Here is a 23972-nt window from a genome sequence, read left to right as displayed (position 1 = left end):
GGAAAAATACTTTTAGTTTTTGTAGATGAATTCAGAAGAGAGGAGAGAGGTGTAGGAGGTATCATGCTACAGTGCAAAAGAAACAGTTTCAATGACCACTAGAGGAAGAGAGATTGATGACTGGACAAATGGAAAGAGTCATCCAAAGAGAAGCATTAATTACTAGTCAAGTATTAGCCAAGTATTAAAGAGCATTAATTATTAGTCAAAGAGCCTGTCCGGTTATTATTCTTTTTTAGTCATGTCTTATTTCTAAGTTAAATGGGAGCAAAATAAACATAAGTAACTTACCTTTAATAATCAAGCACATAGAGCACCAAAAATATTGTACTGAACAAAAAAAAAAAGACATCACGAACCAAAAAAGCTTTCTAAAAACAACTGTAAAGCAGAAATTCTTTGTTACAGTAAATTTCTATCAATCAATAGGGAGGTGGCTATAAGGAAAATGTGCAGCTGGCATTCCAACTTTTCAGAAAGGCTGTTGTAGGCTTTTTCCCCCAGGCAAAGGAGCAGAATAGATTTGTCGATGTCTTAGAGAGGCAAAATTTATTCAGTCCATAACTGCCTCTAAGGAAATGTTGATGTTTTTGAAAATAAAAGGCCTTTTAGCTCAAAATAATCTAATATGGCAATTTTTCATTTCAACAAATTAACCTAAGACCCACTGTGTTTACCATTCTAGGCCCTAGTGAAAAAAAGATTTAAAATGCCATAGTTTCTAACTTCAAGGAGTTTATTGTCCAGAAGAGAGAAGGGGGTGAGATACATACAGTTCAATTCAACAAACATTTAAGTGTCTATGCTGTGCCAGCTGCAGTGCTAGGTGCTGGGGATATGATGACCAAAGCAAAAGTCCCTGCCCACAAGGAACTTACATTCTTCTTGGAGGAATAATTTTCATATCAATAAATTAAAATATAAGGCAAACTGGATTAGGGTAAGGATCAGAAAAGTCTTACAGGGAGGAGGCCACTGAACTGAGCTTTGAAGGAAGAAAAGAATTCTGAGAGGCAAAGGCAGGAGATAAACTACTGAGTTCAGGAAGTGGTTGTCTGCTTTAGCTAGAATGTGAAATTCATAAAGGGCTGTAATATGAACTGAGGCTAGAAAGACAAGTAAAGGTCAGACTGTAGAGGGTCTTAAATGCCATTCAGAAGACTCTGTGTCGTATCTGAAAAACAGTGGGCAGAAAGAAGACAATGCTTTCAGTTGGGACTCATGAAATAATAGATAAGGTCGTACTGGAGCTGAGCCTTGAAGGAAGAGAAGGATTCTGAAAGACAGAAATAAGGAGAATGCCATTTTTGCCATGAAAGATGTCCTGTGCAAATACATTGAGAGAAGTGTCATGTTGAGTCAGAGGAACAAGTATAAGTAGATTTACCTTGGAGTGATATGGTCAGACCCATACCTGAGCCTAGATTATTTCAGTAGGTATGTTAAAGGATGTATTGGAGAGGAGAGAGTTAGTAGGCTATTGCAGCAGTCCAGATGAGAGCTGATTAGGCCTTGACCAAAAGGTCAAGGAAGGGAAGGGAAGTAGCTGAGCAAGTGCAGCAGATGGGACAGATGTGAGAGATGGTTATGGAGGAAGAATTGATAGGATATGCCAACTGACTAGACATGAGAGGATGAGGGAAAAGAGAGAGGCAAATATGATAGATGCTGAATCTGGATAACTGGGAGGATGGTAGTACTTTTAGCAGAAATAGGGAATTTGAGAAGAGGAGGGTGATTTGGGGGGTTTTTTGGAGGGAAGAGGAGAGATGTATGAGTTATGTTTTGGACATGTTGAATTTGAGGTGCCAGTGGGACAACCAGCTGAAGCTGTCCAGCAGGCAGCTAGATGGAGACCTGGAGCATAGCGGGAAAATTAGAGCTAAATGTTTTTATTTGAGAATCATCTCGTGTCATGATTACACCACTGTAACTTGAGATTACATGTGATTGTTACACCATTGGGAACAGAAGAGATCACCCTGGAGGAGTAGAGAAAGGGAAGAGAGCTGAAGGACAGAGCTTTGAGAATGTTCATATGGAGGGAGCGGCAGAAGGATGAAGAACTAACTTAGAACTGGTCAGAAAGACTAAAAAAGACAGAAAAGAGGAGAGTCCTAGAAGCCAGGGGAGGAAAGGGTAGGAGGGAAGAGTGTATAGTATCTAAAGGTGAAGAAGAGTCACGGAGGGATAAGGGCTGAGAAAAAGCTATTGGCATTGACAATTTAAAGGTTATTGGTAGTTTCTCTGATAAAGACCTAATTCCTCAAATATATAGAAAACTGAGTCAAATTTATAAGAATACGAGTTATTCCCTGACTGACAAATTGCCAAAGGATATGAACAGGTGGTTTTCAAAAGAAGAAATCAAAGCTATCTACAGTCATATGAAAAAAATGTTTTAAATCACTGTTGAGAAATACAGATTAAAACAGCTGAGATTCTACCTCACACCTATCAGATTGGCTAACATTACAGAAAAGGAAAATGACAAATACCAGAGGGCATGTGAAAAAATTGGAACACTAATGCCCTGTTGGTGGAGTTGTGAACTGGTCCAGCCATTCTGGGGAGCAATTTGGGACTATTTCCAAAGGAGTATAACACTGTGCATACTTTTGATCCAGCAATACCACTACCAGGTCTGTAACCCAAAGTGATCAAAGGAAAAGGAAAAGGACCTATATGTACAAAAATATTTATAGCAGCTCTTTTTATGGTAGCACTTGGGAATGGCTGAAAAAGTTGTGGTTTATGATTGTGATGGAATACTATTGCTCTATAAGAAACGACGAGAGGATGGTTTCAGAAAAACCTGGGAAGACTTATATTAACTGATGCAAAATGAAGTGAGGAGAACCAGGAGACCATTGCACACAGTAACAGCAACGTTGTCTGATGATCAGTTGTGAACGACTTAGCTTTTCTCAGCGACACAATGATCCAAGACAATTCCAAAGGACTTATAATGAAAAATACTATGCACCTCCAGAGAAAGAACTGATGAAGTCCAAATTCAGGTCAAAGCATACTTTTTTATTCATTTTTCTGGATTGTTGTGGGATTTTTTGGTCTTTATTTTGTAACATGGCTAATATGGAAATATATTTTGCATGGCTGCACTGTTTAATCTATATCAAATTGCTTGCCTTCTCAAGGAGGGAGAAAGGAAGGGATGGAGAGAATTTGGAACTCAAAATTTTTAAAAATGAATATTAAAAATTGTTTTTGCATGTAATTGAGAAAATTTTTAAAAGGTTATTGGAGAGAAAAATATCAGTGAAAGGATTGAGACTGTAAGCCATTGAGGTGGTTGGAGGAGTGTAGTAGTAAATGAAAAAGCACTCATGGGGGAAGTAAACTACTCTGGCTAAAAAAGTTTAGGGAAGGAAGAAGAGATAAGAAGATAGCTTATGGGGGCAGTAGGGCCAAAGGAAGAGTTTCTTTGGATTACGTTGTTGATCAACTGAGCTAGATCCAAGAGACTGGAAGGAATGGGAATCAAAGGGTTGAGGAGTTAATTCAATTCATGTCAGAAGACTTGGGTTTTCATAGGAGATAAGGTGATTTGCTGAGGGGGGAGTGGTGAGTTGAAAGGGTAGGAGGTTAAGTTGAAGCTTAAGGAGAGGAAGAGGTTTGGAACAAATGCTTTGAGGAAAGTGATAGGGAGTCGGTATGAAATGGATAAAAGAATTTTCACACAAGTTGAGACTCAGTTGAAGTTATAGTTGCTTGACCAGTTTTGGACATTTGCTTTTAAATTTGCCACACAGAAACCAAACCAGGTTAGTTAGATTCCAAGGAATGTAAAGAACATGAATAATGAAAAAAATTATTCTTTGTACAGTGGGTGTTTGTGTCATTTAATAAGGGGCACTGGAAATTACCACAAAAGCAAACAAAATTAGGAGACACCTAGAAGACTTGTATCACTTCTCTCTTTTCCTCCAAGTTATTCTTTGGTACGGAAAAAATATCTAGGAATGAAGAACTATTGCTCTTGAAGCAAATGTCTCCTCTTTTCTTAGCCAACAGTAACTGACTCACCTGAAACCAATGTGGTCCAGAGTAAAGTTAGCCAGTTTTCCTGCTATGATATAGGTAACAGTAAGTAGAGGTTATAGCACTAGGAGACAAATTTAACCTTTTAGCTATCATGGAAACTTGGTGGAATGATCCATGTTACTGAACTGTGGCTCTGGATATAAAGAGTAAGTGGACAGGGAGGGTGGGGTGGCACTCTGTGTTAAGAAGGTGGAAATACAGGGACCAGCATGAGAGAGGGTATCTGGGTGAAGGTCAAAGGAGAGAAGAACAAAGTGACTTTGCTATCAGTCTATAACAGCAACTACCTAGACAGAAGAAAAGAAATAAATGAGGAGTTTGGGGAACATCACAAGCCTAGCACAGAAATATGATGAAGTAGTGATAAGGGACTTCTATTATCATGACATCTGCTGGAGCTCTCTCTCTCTCCCAAAAGCAGAACAACTAATAACTTCTTGTCATCTTAAAGGATGAAGAAACCAATAAGGGGAATTCTATTCTGGGTCAGTTTTCTCCCTAACAGGGAGGAACTTATTGCATGGGTAGAAATGATGGTAAACCTGAGTAAATGAAGGGAAAATATGTAACCTAGAGTTTGTGATAGAGAAGGAGAAGATTTTTAGGCTTAGTCTAATACAGGGCTGGGGAACCTGAGACCTCAAGGCCACATATGGCCCTCTAGGTCTTCAAGTGCAGCCCTTTGACTGAATCCAGACTTCACAGAACAAATCCCCTTAGTAAAACATAGACTTAGTCAAAAAGGCCACACCCAAGGACCTAGAAGGCCACATGTGGTCTTGAGGTCACAGGTTCCCCACCCCAGGTCTAATATCATTCTAGATTTTGGGAAAGCAGACTTCAAAGATTTCAGTGGAAAGTTATGCAGGACCCCATGAATTAAAATACTTCAGAGGAAGTCAGCCCAGGAGAGATATAAGTTGCTCAAGAATGAAATTCTGAAGACACAAAGGAAAATAATTCCATTGAGGAAGAAAAATGAGATTTGTCTGGAGAAATCAATGTGGATGCACCAAGGAACTCACCAGCCAACTTGAATTGTAAAAAGAAATTTACAGAAGATGAAAGAAAAACCAGAGTATGACTATAGAGTGTGGTTCTGTCCTGTAAAAAGTGTCAGGAACATTAAAGCTCAGGATGAGCTGAAGCTGGTGAAGAAAGCTAAAAACAACAAATAGGGCTTGTTGGGTTTTTTTAACCTATCTTAGGAGGTAAAAGAAGACTAAAGAAGAGAAAAATGGATGGGATGATGATAATTAACAAGAGAGACAGGCAGAGCCATTCAATTTGTATTTTGTTTCTGTTATCTCTACAACAAGGAAGATGAGCTTTACTCTTGAAATGACAGAACAAAATGATTAATAGGGAATTGATGCCCAAGATAAATAAAAAGATAGTAAGAGAACATCCAGCTGCCCTTGATAAATTCAGGTCACCAATCTCAGATGAGCTACATCCTTGGTTTCTGAAAGAACTTGGCGTATGTGATTCACTATGCTACTGTCAGTAAAATGTAAAAGATTATGAAAGATGAGAGAGGTACCATAAGATTGGGGAAAAGCAAGTGTTGAGAGACAGAGACACAGAGAGAGAGACAGAGACAGAGAGACAGAGAGAGAAGATAATAGTGATTGCAAGCTGTAGGGCAACAAGCTTGTCTTCACATCTTGGGAAAATTTTAGAATTGATCATTTAAAAGAGATGGTTGGCTTCATTAGAATAAGTCGTGCCAGACTAACCTTACTTCCTTTTTTGGTGGGATTACTAAGCCAGTAGATGAGGGAAATGTTATAGACATAGTTTGCCTAGATTTGAGGACAGCTTTTGATAAAGAATTTCTTATTGTTCTTGTGGAGAAGACAGAGATGGAGATTAGATAATAATATAATAAGATGAATTCAGAATTGGTTGTATGGTCAAACCCGAAGAGTAGTTCTTAATGGTCAGCATTCTAGGTGGTCTCTAATGGAGTATCCCAGGTATCTGTGTTGTGCCCTGTGCTTTTTAACATTTTAATCTATGACTTGGATAAAGGGATAAATGGTATTCTCATCAAATATGCAGATCACACAAAATTAGGAGTGATGACTAACAAAATGGATGATGCAGTCAGGATCTAAAAGGATCTTGACAGACATTTTTGGCTAGTTCTAATAAGACAAAATTCAGTAGTGATAAATGTAAAGTCTTGGACTTGAGTACAAAAAAATTAACTAAAATAAGATGGAGAAAGTATGTTTAGAAAGCAGCTGTTCTGGAAAAGATCTAGGGATTTTAGTGAATGACAAACTCAATGAGAGTCAGCAGTGTGATGTGGTCCCTGCCCCCAAAAGCTAATGTGACCTTGGGCTGCATTTAGAGAAGTGTAACTTCCAGAATAGGAGGTGATGGTCTCACTATGCTGTGCCCTCATCAGACCTTATCTGGAGTACCATGTTGAGTTCTGGGTACCATGTTTTAAGATGTACATTGATAAGACTGAGCGTCCAGAGAAGAGCAACCAGGGTGGTAAAGGGCTCTTAGTTCAGATCACGTCAGTATAGGCTAAAGGAGCTAAGCAAGTTTAGTCTGGAAAAGAGAAGACTCAAGCTATCTTCAAGCATTGGAGGGCTGTCATGTGCATGGAGGAATTAAAATTGTTCTGTTTGGCCCCAGAGGATCAAACCAGGAGGGATGAGGACAAATGGAAGCTCCAAATGAAAAGCTCCAAAGAGGGTGAGTTAGGGTTGTTATCAGGAAAAACCGCTAACAGTTAGAGTTGTCTAAAAGTGGAAAGGTCTGCCTCAAGAGCAGTGAGCTCCTTCTCCTTGGAAGTCTTCAGACAGAGGCTGAACAACTACTTGTCAGATGATTCCTTTTATGTATCAGATGGACTAGACAGCCCTCTGGAGTCCCCTCCAATTCTCTGATTCTGTCATTCTATGATTTGGTGATTCTATGTTTCTCTACAAGCTTTGTCATTGCAATAAAATTCTGCATCATATAGTCAGGATGATAGCTGACTCAGCTTTAACTCTACATGAGAACCAAGACATTAATGACTACCAAGTAATTTACAGCTGTGAGGGGGTGTATTGCTACTGGGGACCATTTTTCCTCCCCTTCCCTTTTCCCCTTCCATTTCAATCAGCAATTATTTGTGTTGCTGACATTCTGCAACACTCCCTTCAGGAAAATGTTTCATGTTAGAGAAAAGCTGAAGGGTTGACTTAGACTCTTATTTAAGGAAAAATTTTCTTAAATACCATAAACGTGATATTAAATTGAAAAGGCTTGGAGAGGAGAAGGTGGTGGAGAAGGTGGGGAGAAAATCAATGAATAGTGACTATTCTTGCTTTAAGGGTGGCTAGGTGACACAGTGGATAGAATGCCCGTCCTGAAGCCAGGAAGACTCATCTTCCTGAGTTCGTATCTGGCCTCAGATACTTCCTAGCTGTGTGACCCTGAGCAAGTCACTTAACCCTATTTGTCTCAGTTCCTCATCTCTAAAATGAGCTGGAGAAGGAAGTGGCAAACCACTCCAATATCTCTGCCAAGAAAACCCCAAAAGGAATCACGAAGAGTCGAATGTGATTCAACAACAAAATTCTTGCTCCAGAACCTTTCAAGAGATGTCAGAGAGATATGCCTATGCCACCCCTGTGATTTGAATGGGTATACAATTATTCCAAATCATTTGAAAAATCTTTAGTTGACTTAATTAATCTTACCCAGGATGAACTGGTCTGAGATCTCACTGGGGAGAAAGTGTTATTTATAAATCTGTGGAGGAAATGGGCATATTGAATAGGTTCTGTGTTCTGGGACAGTTCTTTAATATTTTAAGTTGCAGAGACAGTACAGGCCTACATTGGACAAGTGATTTTTCTCATCCAGGAGTACCATATACCAATGGAATCACAGGTTCCCTCTTTCTCTTTTATCCCTATTAAGAACACAGACTTCAGGAAGAAGGGCCAAAGTTGCTAACAAGGGATAATATGCTTCATGCCTGGAATCCTCTTCCTCCTCACCTTCACCTCTTGGCTTTCCTATTCTTTCTGAGGACTTTAAAGCCTCTAATTCCCATGTTTTGTCTTTCACTCTGGTTATTTCCATTCAAAACATTTCTCATAGAAGCAAAATACATACTAAGAGGCAACAAAGTGAAATGGAGTAAACATTAGACTAAGATATAAACTTCAATTTAACAGATATTTATTGAGCATCTTCAACATACCAGGGACTATGCTAGACCCTGAGAATATAGAAAGACAAGAAAAGAAACAGTATCTATCCATAAGGAGCTTATATTCTACTGTGGAAATATATGTACACAGATAAGTAAATATAAAGTCCATACAAAATAAGACAAAATCATTTCAAAAGGGAGAAAGTATTAATAGCTAAAGAGGGTCAGGAAAGAGTTCATGCTGAAAGAGGTACTCTGTGATGCAGACCAGGAGTTCTGAGGGGCAGGGGGGAGTAGGAAGTATATTCAAGACATGAGACACCATTTGTGCACAGGCAATGAGGTGGGAAATGAAGCTTCGTGTCCTGGGAACAGCTGAAACTTTGTGTCCTGGGAACAGCTAGCGAGCCAGTTTGTCTTGAATTGTGAGTGTGTGAGGGGTAGTAACACGCAATTAGATTGGAAAGGTAAGTGGTAAAAGTATTTGGGAAGGCCTTAAGTGCCAGACTAAGAAGTTGTATTTTATCTTAGAGACCATAGAGAAGCACTAGCGAGTTTTGAGCAGGGCAGTAGCAGTCAGAAATGCATTATAGCAATATTAATTTGGCGGTTTTGCCGAAGACCGATTGAAGTGGGGAGAGGCTAAAAACAGCAAGGCCAACTAGACTATGGCAATAATCCAGGAAATAGTTGGTGGATGCTTGAACTGGCATGGTAGCTCTGTGAGTTAAGAGAAAGGGACAAATCTGAGAGGTTTTGATGGAACAGGTGCTTTGATATGCAAGGGCGTAGGGGAAGTAGTCAAAGATGTCTTCAAGGGTGCAAACATTCTTGGCTTAAAGGACCTTGGTGACATCAACAGAAATAGGGAAGTTTGGAGAAGGAATGACTTAGGGGGACATATAATGAATTCCATTTTGACCGTTTTGAGTTTGAGGTGCCTATGGGACATCCTGGTGTAGATGTCTAGAAGGTGATTGGAGTTCAGGAGAGAGATTTGAGATCCATAAATAGATTTGGGAGTCATCTGGGTAGAGATAATAAACTCATGGAAGTTTGTGGGACCACCAAGGAAGACAGCTACTTTGAAGCCTCTACGGCCTTGGGCTGGTTACTTATTCTCTCTAAACATCTGTAAAACCAGAATGATAATTGATGTGAGGCTGCAATGAAATAATAACCTATGGAGTACTAGACAAGGGTGAGGTGGTACTTGTTATCATCTTCATTTTCTGTTGCAGCTTTCCAAGTTCTGCACGCGCTAAGGTTCAGGAGACCCAAATTAGCCATCAGACAACTCTGGGGGGAGGGAACAAGTTTGCAACGTGTAGTCCATTTAAAAATTCCACATGGTCTCAGATATACAGGACTTCTTATCATTTCTTCTTTTACCCATGATAGCTTCTGCCATTTAGAAATTTCTTTAGCTCCTTGGTTCCCATAACTTTTATATCCTCACTATGAAACATTAAGTACATTCAGGATTGATTGAAGCATCCACTAAAATTGCTTCTGAAAAAATTAGCCTCTTGAGACTACCGCCTTGGTGATTTATAATAAGAAAGGCACCTTGTATATGGTTAATTAAAATTTGCTCATTTATTCTGCTTTGCTTGAATAGGCAACTGATTCGCTGTCTCAAATGGATGTTATTGTATCAGAAGAACTGCCACCTCTTCCCTCTCCCCGCCCCAGTGTGAAGTGTGTTGCTAGCTTTAGAGGCTTTTTCTTCGAGTCAGGAAAGAAACTATATTTCATTTTCCCAAAGTAAAAAGACTAAAAGAATCGGGGCAAGGGTTGCTGACAAAGGATGATAGCTTCCATGCCTGGAATCCTTCTCTTCTTCCACCTCTTAGCTTTTTCTTCTAAATGCAAACCAACTCCTGCCTTCTACAGAAGGTTTTTCCTGGTACTCCCACTATCTAGTGCCTTTCCTCCAAGACTAGCTACCATGTAGTCTGTATATAACCTTTATGTGCCTAGATATTTTCATGTTGTCTCCCCCATTAAAATGTGAGCTCCTTGAGAGCAGGGATTGGCTGACTGGTTACAGGTACCATGATTGATCATGACTTAAAATGCAGCTCTTCACCTGAAATCAGCTGGTTGAGCACTCTTGTTCTGAATTTTCTATCCTAATATGTAAGAAATGTAGACAGAGGCAGTGGCAGAGCTAGGAATGGAAGATGGGAATTCCAGGTTCTTGTGGAACACAAAGTCCCACTTGTTCAGGATTTGTGTTGGTTTTTCTCAGGCTGTCTGGTCCTGTCAGGTTTGTGAAAAATCCAGTTTTTAAAATAGCAGCCTGTTCCCTCTTCTATTCGGGGATAATCAAAAATCTGTGATTTTCTCAGTAGAGGAATTCCCTGTGCCAGGTATAACATAATATGTTATGAAGTTACCTGGGGCTCAGAAAGATTAAGTGACTTAGCCACAGTCACACTAACCACCAGGTGTCAGACTGGATTTTAATTTAGATCTTCTGACTTCAAGTTCAACACTCTATTTACTACATCTTGCCAACTCTCAGAGGGGTTATTAGAAGACTTTGAAGTAGATTACAAAAAATACAGGTGGTTCCTTTGCTATCTTTGGAATTTAATACTGTTATATCTTGAGTAGAATATAAAATTAGACCTAATGTAATTTCTTCAGCACCATTCAAGTCATCCCACAATGTATTGTTCCTTCTGTCACCGTCACTAAAGTTCACACAAATTAAAGGTGGAATGTTTGAGCAAGTCAATTAGTCTAGCACGCCTTTACAATTCAAAAAATAGATCACTGGTTTCCAACCTCAAACAGTTTCACAGACTGCCATTTCATAGTAGATGTGCAGTTAATTATCTTTTAATAAATTACAAATTACATTAGAAATGATGAGTGGGCAGATTTCAGAAAAACCTGGAAAGATTTACATGAACTGATGCTGAGTGAAATGAGCAGAACCAGGAGAACATTGTACCCAGTAACAGCAACTTTGTGTGATGACCAGCTTTGATAGACTGAGCTCTTCTCAGCAATGCAAGGATCTAAAACGATTCCGAAAGATTCATGATGGAAAATGCTATCTACATCCACAGAAAAAGCTATGGAGTCTGAATGCAGATCGAAGCCTGCTATTTTCTTTTTTTTTCCTTTGTTATGGTCTTTTCCTTTTGTTCTGATTCTTCTTTCAGAATATGACTAATGTAGAAATATGTTTAATATGATTGTACATGTACAACCTATATCAGATTTGTATGCTATCTTGGGGAGGAAGGAGAGGAGTAAGGGGAAAAAATTTAGAACTCAAAATCTTATGAAAGTGGATGTTGAAAACTAAAAATAAATAAATAAAATGTTTTGTAAAATAAATAGAAGGGACCATAGGGGTAAAAATAAATTACAAATTACAATTTGAAATTACAACTAGGAATTGCAATTTCAAAAAACTATGATGAATTCAGTAACTTAAATTTATATTTTATTAAATACAACAGTGTCACATACATTTGAAAAATAGTAATATATGAACAAGATATCATTCAGTCTACAGAAGGTATGTCTGATTATTATACTGAGTCACTAATGCTTATTTTGTTAGCGTTAAAGATGAAAATGGCAGTGCTTCATACACATACAAAGTTGGGGATCCCATAGGCTGAGAACTATTGCAATGGAATGAAAAGCCATGAATGATTCCCCAAAATACTGTCTAACTGCAGTGCCAGCTAACAGCTGTCAAGTCACACAACATTTTTTTTTACTTATATTTCTCCATATTTACAATAAAGAAGGAGCATTGTTTTTCTCAAGGCACCAGGAGCCTCAGTAAATGGAGCCATGCTGTCATGCTAAAGAATTGACTCCTCCCCATCAATGTTAAGGTTACCAAATGATAGATCCCAACCTATGTTTGTATTATGATTTAGTCTAACTAGGGGGAACCTTTCTTTCTACCAAGAGTTAGTGATCCACAAAGAAAAAGAAAGTTCCCATGCAAATAAAACACATTTTTTTCCTTAGTGAAATTAAACATATCCTATTTGCCTGCTTTAAAATTAAGAACAGGTCAATGGAGCTAGGATTAAAACCTCGAATCACCTACCCAGCAAAACTGAGTATCATGCTCCAAGGCAAAATATGGATTTTCAATAAAATAGAGGACTTTCAAGCTTTCTCAGTGAAAAGACCAGAACTGAATAGAAAATTTGACTTTCAAACATAAGAATCAAGAGAAGCATGAAAAGGTAATCAAGAAACAGAAATTGCAAGGGACTTACTAAAGTTGAACTGTTTTGTTTACATTCCTACATGGAAAGAGGACATGGATGATTCATGAGACCTCAGTATTAGGGTAGCTGAAGGGAATATGCATATATATATATATGTTTATGTATATATATAAGTGAATGTGTATGTATGTATATATCTATGTGTATATATATGTGTGACACAGGGTGAGTTGAAGATGAAGGGAAGATATCTAAAAGAAATAAAATGAAATTAAGGGATGAGAGAGCATCATACTGAGAGAGGGAGATAGGGAGAGATAGAATGGGGTGGATTATCTCACATAAAGGTGGCAAGAGGAAGCAGTTCTGTGGGAGGAGGGGAGAGGGTAGGTGAGGGCGGAATGAGTGAACCTTGCGCTCATCAGATTTGGCCTGAGGAGGGAATACCATACATACTCAGTTGTGTATCTTACCCCACAGGAAAGAAGAGAGAGGAAGAAAAAAAAAATAAAAGGGGGGGGATGATAGAGGGGAGGTCAGATGGGGGTGAAGGTAATCAAAAACAAACACTTTGGAAAGGGGACAGGGTCAAGGGAGAAAATTCAATAAAGCGGGATGGGTTGGGAAGGAGCAAAATGTAGTTAGTCTTTCACAACATGAGTATTATGGAAGGGTTATACATAATGATACACATGTGGCTTAGGTTGAATTGCTCGACTTCTTAGGGAGGGTGGGTGGGAAGGGAAGAGGGGAGAGAATTTGGAACTCAAAGTTTTAAAATCAGATATTCAAAAACAAACAAAAAAAAGTTTTTGCATGCAATTAAAAAATATGATACACAGGCAATGGGGCGTAGAAATTTATCTTGCCCTACAAGAAAGGAAGGGAAAGGGAGATGAGAGGGGAGGGGGGTGATAGAGGGGAGGGCTGACTGGGGAACAGGGCAACCAGAATATATGCCATCTTGGAGTGGGGGGGGAGGGTAGAAATGGGGAGAAAATTTGTAATTCAAACTATTGTGAAAATCAATGCTGAAAACTAAATATGTCAAATAAATAAATTTAAATAAAAAAAGTAAAATTAAGAACAGAAAACATAAAATTTGAATCACTAGATATAATAGTGTAGTATAGTGGCTTTGGAGTTAAAGGGCCTTGGACAAGTCACAACTTCTCAGGTCACAGTTTCTGCATTTGTAAAATAAGAGCTTTAGGCTGGATGTTCTAAGAAACATTTCTTAAACATTTATTCTGTGTCTAGGCTCTGTGCTAGGTGTTGGGATACAAATATAAAAGGCAGACATTACCTGCCCTCAAGAAGTTTACATTCTACAACCAAAATTCCAGTCCCATTCTACAAACAAAACTGCAATTCTTTAGTGTTCCCACAAGGAAAGGGAGAGAAAAAGGAAGTAGGAGCAGAGAGGAATAAAGGAAGTGGAGAAAAGGAAAAAGACGGTAAAGGGAGGAGAAGAGACAGCAGCACTTAAATGAGGTTAACTGGTTGGTGGTGTTTTTTTTTTAACAACCTGCAGCAATAGGTTTTAAGTTAATGCCATTTAACAATTAATTCCCTTCGAAGTACCAATTAGTTAACTAACCACTATTCTTTGAGGATTTTTATGTTCAGAAGAGCAGTTATGCTACTGAAGCCCTGACAGGGACCAGAGCAAATCTAGTTCCAGAGATGGGATGAAATCAGCCTTCAGGACTGGCACCGTCCATTGGTCTGATGTTAATAACTCAGAGACAAGCAGTGATTGCATAATATTGTGCTTCTGAATGCAAAGTAGTTGTCATTTCTTCTTGGGAAGGGTGAACCTCTTCTATTTATGAATTTGACAAAGATGAACTTCTGTCTTTAGCAAGCAGGAAAGCAAGGCAAAAACAGTCCTCTAAAGCCTTTCATTTGGGGGTTTCTGTATTTCTTTCACAGAGATTGAGACAGTGAAATTGGCACGTTCTGTCTTCAGCAAACTACACGAGATTTGCTGCAGTTGGGTGAAGGACTTCCCTCTCCGCAGGAAACCCCAATTGTATTATGAGACATCCATCCATGCCATCAAAAACATGCGCAGGAAAATGGAGGACAAACACGTCTGCATTCCTGATTTTAATATGCTCTTCAATCTAGAGGTAAAAAGGGCACATCCCAGGGGCCAGTGGGATAAAGAGAAGAGGATTTGCCTTACTACCTTAAGCTCCTTTATTGAAAATGAGAGTTATCAATAGGTTCTTGATAATGGACCATACGTCAAGTCGCAGAAGTTTGCTTGTGTTAAAATATGGAGAATCATTTCTCTATAATGTTATCAAATGACTTTGTTATGGATAAATTCCTATGTGTGTTATAAAATCCATTTGAAAATACTATTATCAAAAAAGGAGAATAGGTTTTATTTGAGGAGCAAGCCAAAGGGCTAGAGAGGCCTGAACTCTATTTCTGAGTGTCTCATTGACTTGCTATCTGATATTGATCAAGTTTCCCAGGCCTGTGCTTGTTTGCTAAAAATGCCCTTGCAATTCTTTTTGTTTATTATGCAAAATATGGTGGGAATAAATGTAAAGATGCCTATCTGTAAACAATTTTGGCTGCCTTAGAGGAAACTCTTTGGGTGTCTCTTGCTTGACTTAAATGGACTCCAGGCTAAATATAGTTAGTAGGTGACACTCAATATTTACATGTGCAGTTAAAGTTCATATGGAAGCTTTTAGTCAGCTGGGGGCTACCTGGGGTTAAAAAACCTCCAAGCAGCACCTAACACTGGGAAGGGCATTCAATAAACGTTTAAGTTCCTACTGTGTGCACTTAGATATAAAGACACTTGGGAATACACGAAAGCACTGAGGATAAAAACAATAAAAGACAAAATGAAAAACAGTTCTCTCCCCTCCCTAAAAGAAATTGCATTCTACTAGGGAGAAGCAACATGTCAACAGATTATTTACTTGTAAATAAAATAACATTTGAGGAGAGAGAGAATTCAGTAAGTAGGAGGAATCAGAAAAGGCTTCTCATAGGAGACTGCATTTAAACTGAAAAAGGGAGGAGGGAGAAAGGGTGGAGGAAGAGAGGAAAAAAGGAGGGAAGAATAGAAGAAAAGAGAGGGAAAGAAGACAGAAGGAAAGAGGGAGGGAGGGAAGGATAGAGAGTAGGAAAAGAGAGGAAAGGAGAGAAAAAAGGAAGGAAAAAAGGAGGAGGAAATAACATTATTAAACACTTACTATGTGCTCAGCACTGTGCTGATTGCTTTATAAATATTATCTTATTTGAACATTTGATTTGAAGGAAGCTAAGAATTTTAAATGATGAGTAGGTGGGTGCATTCTAAGTGCATAGAACAGCCAAATGGTGGCTGTAGGCTTCATCTTTCTTTTTTAAAATTGTGAACTTAACAAATATGTGCATTTCTTTTTAAAAATACTTTATTGATATCTTGTTTTTATATTACCTATATATTCTAATGTAACCCACTCCCTTGGTCTCTCTTTCCTAGACAACAATCCCTATAACAAAAAAAAAATGAAAGTTGGGGGAAGGAGGCAGTTGTACAAAAGTAACCAACACATCAGATAAGTTTGACGTGTATACAGTGTTCCACACCTATGGTCCCCTTTTTCTGCAAAGATGTGGAGGCAGGGAAGGGGCCTTCTCTTATATCTTCTTTGCAGCCAAGCTTGGTCATTATCTTTTTAAACATTTGGTTTTGATTGTTTTGTTTTTATTCTTTTCGCTTACATTACCGTAGTAACAGAGTACCTTGTTTTCCTGGTTCTGATTACTTGACTTTGCATAAGTTCCATCAATCAATAAGTATATTTTAAGTACCTACTATGTGCCAAGCACTTTGTTAGGCTCTGGAGACCTAAGTACAAATAATGAAAAGATCCCTACTTGAAGTGAGCTTGCATTCTAATGGGAAGGACAACAAGTACATGTAAAAAAAAAAATATATATATATGTATATATATGACATACATCTACGGTTACTAAACACACACACACAGAAGATTTAAGTTCAAGGCACTTTGGGAATGGATAGTACTATCAGTTGGTGAGATATCAGGAATAGTTTCATGCCAAAGATGGTGTATGTATAAGTTCATATACGTTTCATGTTTCATATTAATATTAATATTCATCATATTAATAATTTCCTTTTTCAAGTGACGTCATTGAGGTAGGGAGCTCAGGGTTATATATATATACACATACCTTTTTACCAATGCAAATTCATACATGCTTTCAACATATCAATTTACAGTCTTAAAGAGTTGCAGAGCAACTAGGTGACATAATAGATAGAGCACTGCCCTGGAGTCAGGAGGACCTGAATTCAAATCTGGCCTCAGAAACTTATTAGCTGTGTGACTCTGGGCAAGTCACTTAATCCCAGTTGTTTCCAAAAAAAGAAAAAAGTTGCACAGGGCACTGAGGAGTAAAGGGCTTGCCTGGAATCACACCAGTGTGTGTGTGTGTGTGTGTGTGTATGTGTATATATACACATTTATGTGTATATATACATGTGTATACATATGTATGTGCATATGTGTATATATACATATATGTCAGAGGCAGGATGTAAAAGCAAGTATTCCTGACTCCAAAGCCAGCTCCTTATCTCCTGTGCCATTCTGTTTCTGCATCATTTCTTACAACGTAGTAACAGTCTATTGCATCCATGTACCATAATTTGTCTTTGTTAGTCATTTTGTTGGTCATTCTATTAGTCATGCCCTGACCATGGGGCTTCTATTTTGTTTCCAATTCTTTGCTGTTAAAAAAATGCTGCTATAAAATATTTTGGTGCCTGTGGAACCTGTCATTGACTTATTTGGTATATGCTCACCAGTGGAATCTCTGGGTCAAAAGGTTTTCTTTGCATAATTCCAAATTGCTTTCCAAAAGGGTCATACTGTTTCATAGCAAAAGCAACAATGCACTAGTGTGCCTGTCTTTCCACAACCCCTCCAACATTGACTATTCCCTTCTTTTGTTATCTTTGCCAATTTTTTGGGTATGAGGTTAAACCTCAGAGGTGTTTTGACTTGCATTTCTCTTATTATTAGTGATCTGAGAGCACTCTTTCATATGATTGTCAATAGTTTGCCATTATTTTGTGAACTGTTTGTTCTCATCTTTTGACCACTTAATGATTAGGGAATGGTTTTTAGCCTCATATATTAAGCATGAACATTTCAGTATACAAAGAACAAAAGGCTGGGATTGAGTATTGAAATTGTGAACTGCTTTAGATGTATATTAAATTTAGGGGCGGAGCCAAGATGGCAGAGTAGAGGCAAGGACTCACCTGAACTCTACCAAATTCTCCTCCAACCAACTTTACAATAATACCTCAAATTGAATTCTGGAGTGGCAGAGCCAATAAAATGTAGGGATGAAAGAAATTTTCCGGTCCCAGACAACTTAAGAAGTCAGCAGCAAAGTTCTGTCACCCTATGGTAGTGGGGAGGCCTGGAACGTGCAGTATACCTTGAAGGCAGGAGCAGCAGCAGCAGCAGCAGCTTTGGGAGCTCTCAGCCCACAGACAGTAAGGGAGTCAAACAACTGGTCATAAAAAAATTACAGGGGACTTTTTGATGGTGTTGGGTTCAGGACCCTGTTTTGTTGTCTACATGTAATTCTGGATCACAGCTCCAGGGCCAAGAGGAGCATTAGCACTTGTGGCTACAGGGAACAAGGTCCCTTTCTGGATAAAGACTAAAGCACAGACTAGGAGAGCAGTGACCACATCTCTCCTTAGATCATACTACCTTGGAAGCACCAAAAACTTACAGTCTCACAGAACTAGCTCTGAAAACAGCAGCAAAAAAGGTCTGAAGCTTGGGACAGTGCCTCTTTCATGCTGGGAACAGAGCTCAACAGTAATATAAAAGTTACAAATCAAGAAATAGGCTGGGAAAATGAGCAAAAAAAAGAGCATGACCATAGAAAGTTAGTATGGTGACAGGGAAGAGCAAAACACAAACTCAGAAGAACAGTATCAAAACAGCTACATCCAAAGCTTGAAAGAAAAATGTGAATTAGTCTCAGTACCCAAAAAAGAATTTCTGGAAGAGTTCAAAAAGGATTTTAAAAATCAAATAAGAGAGGTAGAGGAAAAATTGGGAAAAGAAATGAGAGTGAGGCAAGAAAATTATGAAAAGAGAGTCAACAGCTTGGTAACAGTATATATTAAATTTAATAAGAATAGTGCAATAATTGTTCTTCTTATCTTCTGAACTTCCTTTCTTTCTCTTCTATATATTTTTGAAATTTCATTGGCATTCTTTTTCTCCTTTTTTTTTCATCACTATTACATTACTTACTCCCCCGCCCAATTCTCCTCCTGCAAATAAAGGTCCTCTCTACAACTATATGTTGTAGACATATATATATGTCAAGCAAAACAAATAGACACATTGACTGTGTCTGAAAATATAGGGCATCCCAAAATTCTAAGAAGTGTTTTAAGCTTAAAATGAGACCCTCTATGTTGCCTTCTGTACCCACCACCTCTCTGCCAAAAAGTGAGAAGCCTGATTCCTCATTAGATTTCTAGAGTCAAGATTGGTCCTTGCATTGATCAAAGTTCTTATGTCTTTCAGCATTATTTTCCTTTGCGAAATTATCATCATTGTATAAATTGTTCTGGTTCTGCTCACTTTCTGCTGTATCAGTTTATATATATCTTCTCAGGTTTCTCTGAATCTACCTCCCGTAATTTCTTACCATAACATTCCATTATATTCTACTCCCTACTTAATGGACACCCACTACGTTTCCAGTTTTTACTTCAACAAAAAGTGCTGCTGTAAATGTTTTTGTACATATGAGCCCTTTCCCCATCTTTGACATCTTTGAGTGTCTAAGCCTGTCATGGTATCACTGAGTCAAAGGGTATGCACAGTTTAGTAACTTTTAGATATAATTCCAAAGTGCTTTCCAGAATAGTTGGAGCAATTCATATTTCCACCAATAATTGTCATGTTTCTGTCTTCCCACAATCTCTCCAATAATTATCATTTTCCTTTTTGTCATTTTTGTATTTGTGGTCTTGCAGGGGGTTCCCCACCCCCCCCCCCACCACCACTTTTTTCTGCTCAATCTGTGATTTTGCTGATTACAGGTTCTATCTTTCTTGTGTAGATATGCTTCCTTACAGTTTTGTGTCAATTCCAGCTTTGGTTCAGAGCCACATAGACTATCAAAATGTTACATTCTACAAATCAACTTTAAGCCCTATGGAAAGCTGACAAGTTTGTCTTGGTTACCCTGCTAACTCTCTTTGCATGAGATTGACTTTGAGAAAGCACCATGCTGCTCTTTTAGCTCAGTTATTCTGACTTCACTGTGATTCAAAAAAAAAAAATATCTTGGCAACAGTTCCAAAGGATTCATGATAAAAAATGCTATCCACCTCCAGGGAAAGACATGATGGAGTCTGAATGCAGATCGAAGCATGCTATTTTTCACTTTTTTGTGCATTTTTTTCCTTTCGGTCAGTGTCTTCTTTAACAGTATGACTAATATGGAAATATGTTGCATGATTGCACATGTATAACCTATATTAAATTGCTGTCTCAGGGAGCAAGAAGAAGGGAGGGAGAAAATTTGGAATTCAAAAATTTTTATAATGAATGTTAAAAATTGTCCTTACATGTATTTGGGGGGAAAATAAATTATATATGTATGTATGTGTGTATATGTATACATACATACATACATATATATATGTACATATACATATCTTGACCCCTAACAAAGAAAAAGTAGCTGGACTTACACTTGAAAGAAATGTAATTGATAAACTAGGCCTGTATTATCCATGTTAGTTTAATAATTTTCTTGTTAGCATCAAGTAGTTCTTACTGTTAAGACATAACAAACTAATATAGAAATAGGTCTTTTTTCTTTTACTTGTCCCTTGCCACTCTTCATAAATTTGTATTTGAATATCACTTTTAAAATTACAAACCATAATATTCTACATTTTTAGATGGCTGCCAAGGTTGACTATTTTGTGTGTATGTTCAAAGGCATATCAGCAGCTGTCTGGTGCAGTCCAGCCATGTGTGCACAAAGATGTGTTGTATTGCTTGTTTTCTGAGGTGACTCAAGTCCACGCACATATGACTCAAAAGCCCCATGTGTGACAATAGCTGCTACCGTGCCGTGTACATATTGGGACTGCTCTTTGATTCAAGGTTCTTGGTGCTGTTTGCTGAAGCAGTTGCTGCTTTTGATTTTATTTCTTGAATCACATCAGCCCTGGCCCATTGCTTCAAATGATCACCCTGTTCCTGCTTGCTATATGCCAGGGTTGGTAAGTCAGTATGAGGGTGCTGGGATAGACATTTCCTGTCACACAGATCTCACTCTCAAGGAGTTTATAATCTAAAGAAGGGAAAAGAGGTGAACCAAGATAACTTCCAATCCTATCTACAACCATATAACTATAAGGGACAGTGTTATATTAAGTGTACTCTGATTGCAATGAGGATTGCAAAACTTCTACTCTGAATGTTCTAATGGACCACTTGTGTCTGATCTGTAGTAGTGCCTTCCCAATCATATTGGACTGATCAGCCACAGCCAAACACACCACACCCTGACCCTAACATTGTGATGTCATTGGTCTTCTTCAGAAACGAAGGACGAACAACAATGATTGGGCAGCTAGGTGGCTCAGGGGATAGAATACTAGGCCTGGAGTCAAGAAGACTCATCTTTGTGAGTTCAAATCTGGCCTCAGACATTTACTAGCTGGGTGACTCAGGGCAAGTCATGTAACCTTGTTGGCCTCAGTTCCTCAACTGTAACATAAGCCGAAGAAGGAAATGGCAAACCACTCTAGTATCTTTGCCCAGAAAACCCCAGATACAGTCATGAAGAGTCAGACACAACTGGAAAGAGCATGAGATTTGGAATCTGAGGCCCTGGGTTCGATGTATCTCTGCCGTGTCACTGCATTGACCATGGATAGATCTGTTCCCATAAGGTGGTGTCCTTAATCTGCAACCTCAAAATGAATTTGTCTCTAAAAAAACCTGATTAAATTCCACGTTGCTAGAACTGGGTGCCAGAACTGCTAGTTACATCCCTGGGTTCCCTAGCTCCAGATTTAGCATTCTTTGCATTGTAGCGTGCTGCCTCCTCAAATCCCCTGGATTTTACTTCATTTTGCAGTATGCTTTGAGATAGTCAGTTTAAAAGATGTACTATAATTATAATAGCAGGGTAATCCTATATGAGAATCTGTTTATGAACCACTTCAATGCAAATCATTTACAGATGTCAATTAAGAGCCCAGAATTAGGTCCTAAATGATTTAGTCTAGAATGTTAGAGACGTGATTTGTGGTCCAGGCCTGAAGCTCTGGGTTTGTAAGGACTGGGTTCAAGCTTCAGGGGTTTCTCACAGAAAACGTGCCTTTTCATTCCTCCCCTACTCTCGCCAACCTTGGTAGACCTCAGGCAATAATATGGAGTCACTGAGCAGAAGGAATGACGCAGTGCAAGCTGTTTTAGAAAGATCAGTCTGGCAATGCTGCCCTCCGTCCTCTTCAAGCATACTCATACTCTTTTCCTTTGGATTGTACCTCCCCACTTCCAAGTATTATTTTTCTGCTTAGCACCTCCAGTGTCTTAACTGATTCCTTCCTCTTTGCCATCAAGCACCTTAAAAAGATGTGTATCTTAAAAATCTTTTTTTTTTGGAAGCACTCATGGTTAAGTGACTTGCCCAAGGTCACACAGCTAGTAAGTGTTTGAGGCCAGATTTGAATTCAAGTCCTCCTGACTCCAGGGCAATGTTCTATCCACTGTGCCACCTAGCTGCCCTTATCTTAAAAATCTTGAAAAAGAATCTTTTAAAAATACGCCTTCATTTCATCCTGCTGCTCTCTCTTTCTGTGGTCTTATGGACATAGGAAAACTTCTACTGTATTAAAACCATTCACAGTCCATTCTGTCTTATATGCTTTTGCTGAAGCCTCAAAGAATGTTCTTTGGGGAAGGAGGTATGATGCCCCTGTAAGGTCTGAGTTCCTTTTTATTAATTCAATCATTCACAAATTTATCCAAATTCCTTTTTGGATCCATTTTGAATCTCTCTTGAAGGAGTAAAGTTATAAAAAGAAGTTGGTCTATATTTAAAAAAAAGGATAAAAGAGACCTTCTATTTTCAGGGCCCTTCCCAAACTATCATTTTATTGGATCCTCATAACATCTCTATGAGGTTCATATCACTCATCCTATTTAACAGATGGAAGAAATGGAGGCACGGAAAAAATCAAGCAGCTTGGTTATTCAACAAATGAGTGGCCTGGGACGGCCTAAAATCCAGCTCTCCTAAGTCCCAGGAATAAAAAGATTTGCAGCTGAAATCACAGTCTCACCAAGGAAGCCTGGGAACCAGTAGTCCAAAGAAACATTAACCTCTTCTCCAGATAAGAATTGATTTTTGGTCCAGACCTATGATCATCAGTTTGGGGACCTCCCAGCATGGATGGCTACAGAGCAGTAATTCCTCTATAATTCATGGTCTTAGCCTAGGGCAGAGGTTAAGTGCCTTGCCAGTATCACACAGCTGGTATGTCTTAGAAGCAGGATTTGAACTCAGCTTTTCCTGCTTCCAAGGCTGCCCTCTTAGCCACAGTGCCATGCTGAGCTGTGACGATTAAAGAACTTCTGGGACGGGCTGAGAACCGGAATCTGGTGGTTGAGCATCCTTGTCTTTGTGACCAAAGGGGTTAGATGGCAAGCTGATTTAAAGAATTTGGGCTTCGTACGGTGAGAATTTTGGTGTCATGAGGTGTGTCTGTATAATATACATATCCACATATGTGTTATACCAATGGTTTATAGTCTACATAGGGTTTTTTTAATGTTATTTTAATGTCTCCAATCTATAAAGGCATTTACTTATCTCCTTCTCATGCTGCTTTTTATTTGTTTGCTTTGGCTGCATGGGGAAGGTTTGAAGTAAATGTGTGTGGGTGGTTTCCATGGTGCAAACTTCCAGAGAAAGGGGCAGTTCAGCCTGAGCTAATTGGGCATGTGTATTCTAGCTTGCTGGGATGCAAACACAAAGGCCCTGATATTGCAGGTACTTTCAGCAGTTGCTAGAAAAGGGAAATGTTTTGTCTTGTTATGGAGGCAGCTAACTTGGGGGGAAGGGAGCAGGGAGGTGGAAGAAGAGGAAGAGAATGGGTAATGGGAATTTTAAGGACTGTAGTTTATCTGATTTTAGCACATCGAACAATTGCTCTGTTTCCTTTGACAGGATCAAGAAGAACAAGCTTACTTTGCAGTGTTTGATGGGCATGGCGGAGTAGATGCTGCCATTTATGCTTCTGTCCACCTCCATGTGAACTTAGTACGCCAGGAAATGTTCCCCCATGACCCTGCTGAGGCACTGTGCCGGGCCTTCCGGGTGACCGATGAGCGTTTTGTGCAGAAAGCAGCCAGGGAGGTTTGTAACTTCTTCATGTGAGCACTTGTGGGCCCAAGAACATT

The 23972-nt window shown here is 38.9% G+C and overlaps 1 protein-coding gene across 1 annotated transcript in view; it reads left to right on the top strand.

Moving 5' to 3' along the window:
* Positions 1-23972, top strand: part of PPM1E (protein phosphatase, Mg2+/Mn2+ dependent 1E) — a 210882-nt gene that overhangs the window by 169382 nt on the left and 17528 nt on the right. The window contains exons 3-4 of the mRNA XM_036755198.1: positions 14389-14588; positions 23740-23928. Of these exons, the coding sequence (XP_036611093.1) occupies positions 14389-14588; positions 23740-23928 (389 nt within the window). The remainder of the gene's footprint in view (positions 1-14388; positions 14589-23739; positions 23929-23972) is intronic.

Source organism: Trichosurus vulpecula, chromosome 4 (assembly GCF_011100635.1).
Source record: "Trichosurus vulpecula isolate mTriVul1 chromosome 4, mTriVul1.pri, whole genome shotgun sequence".
Taxonomy (NCBI): domain Eukaryota; kingdom Metazoa; phylum Chordata; class Mammalia; order Diprotodontia; family Phalangeridae; genus Trichosurus; species Trichosurus vulpecula.
The sequence above is the reverse complement of the archived record's forward strand: the minus strand, read 5'-3'. Positions and strand labels throughout refer to the sequence as shown.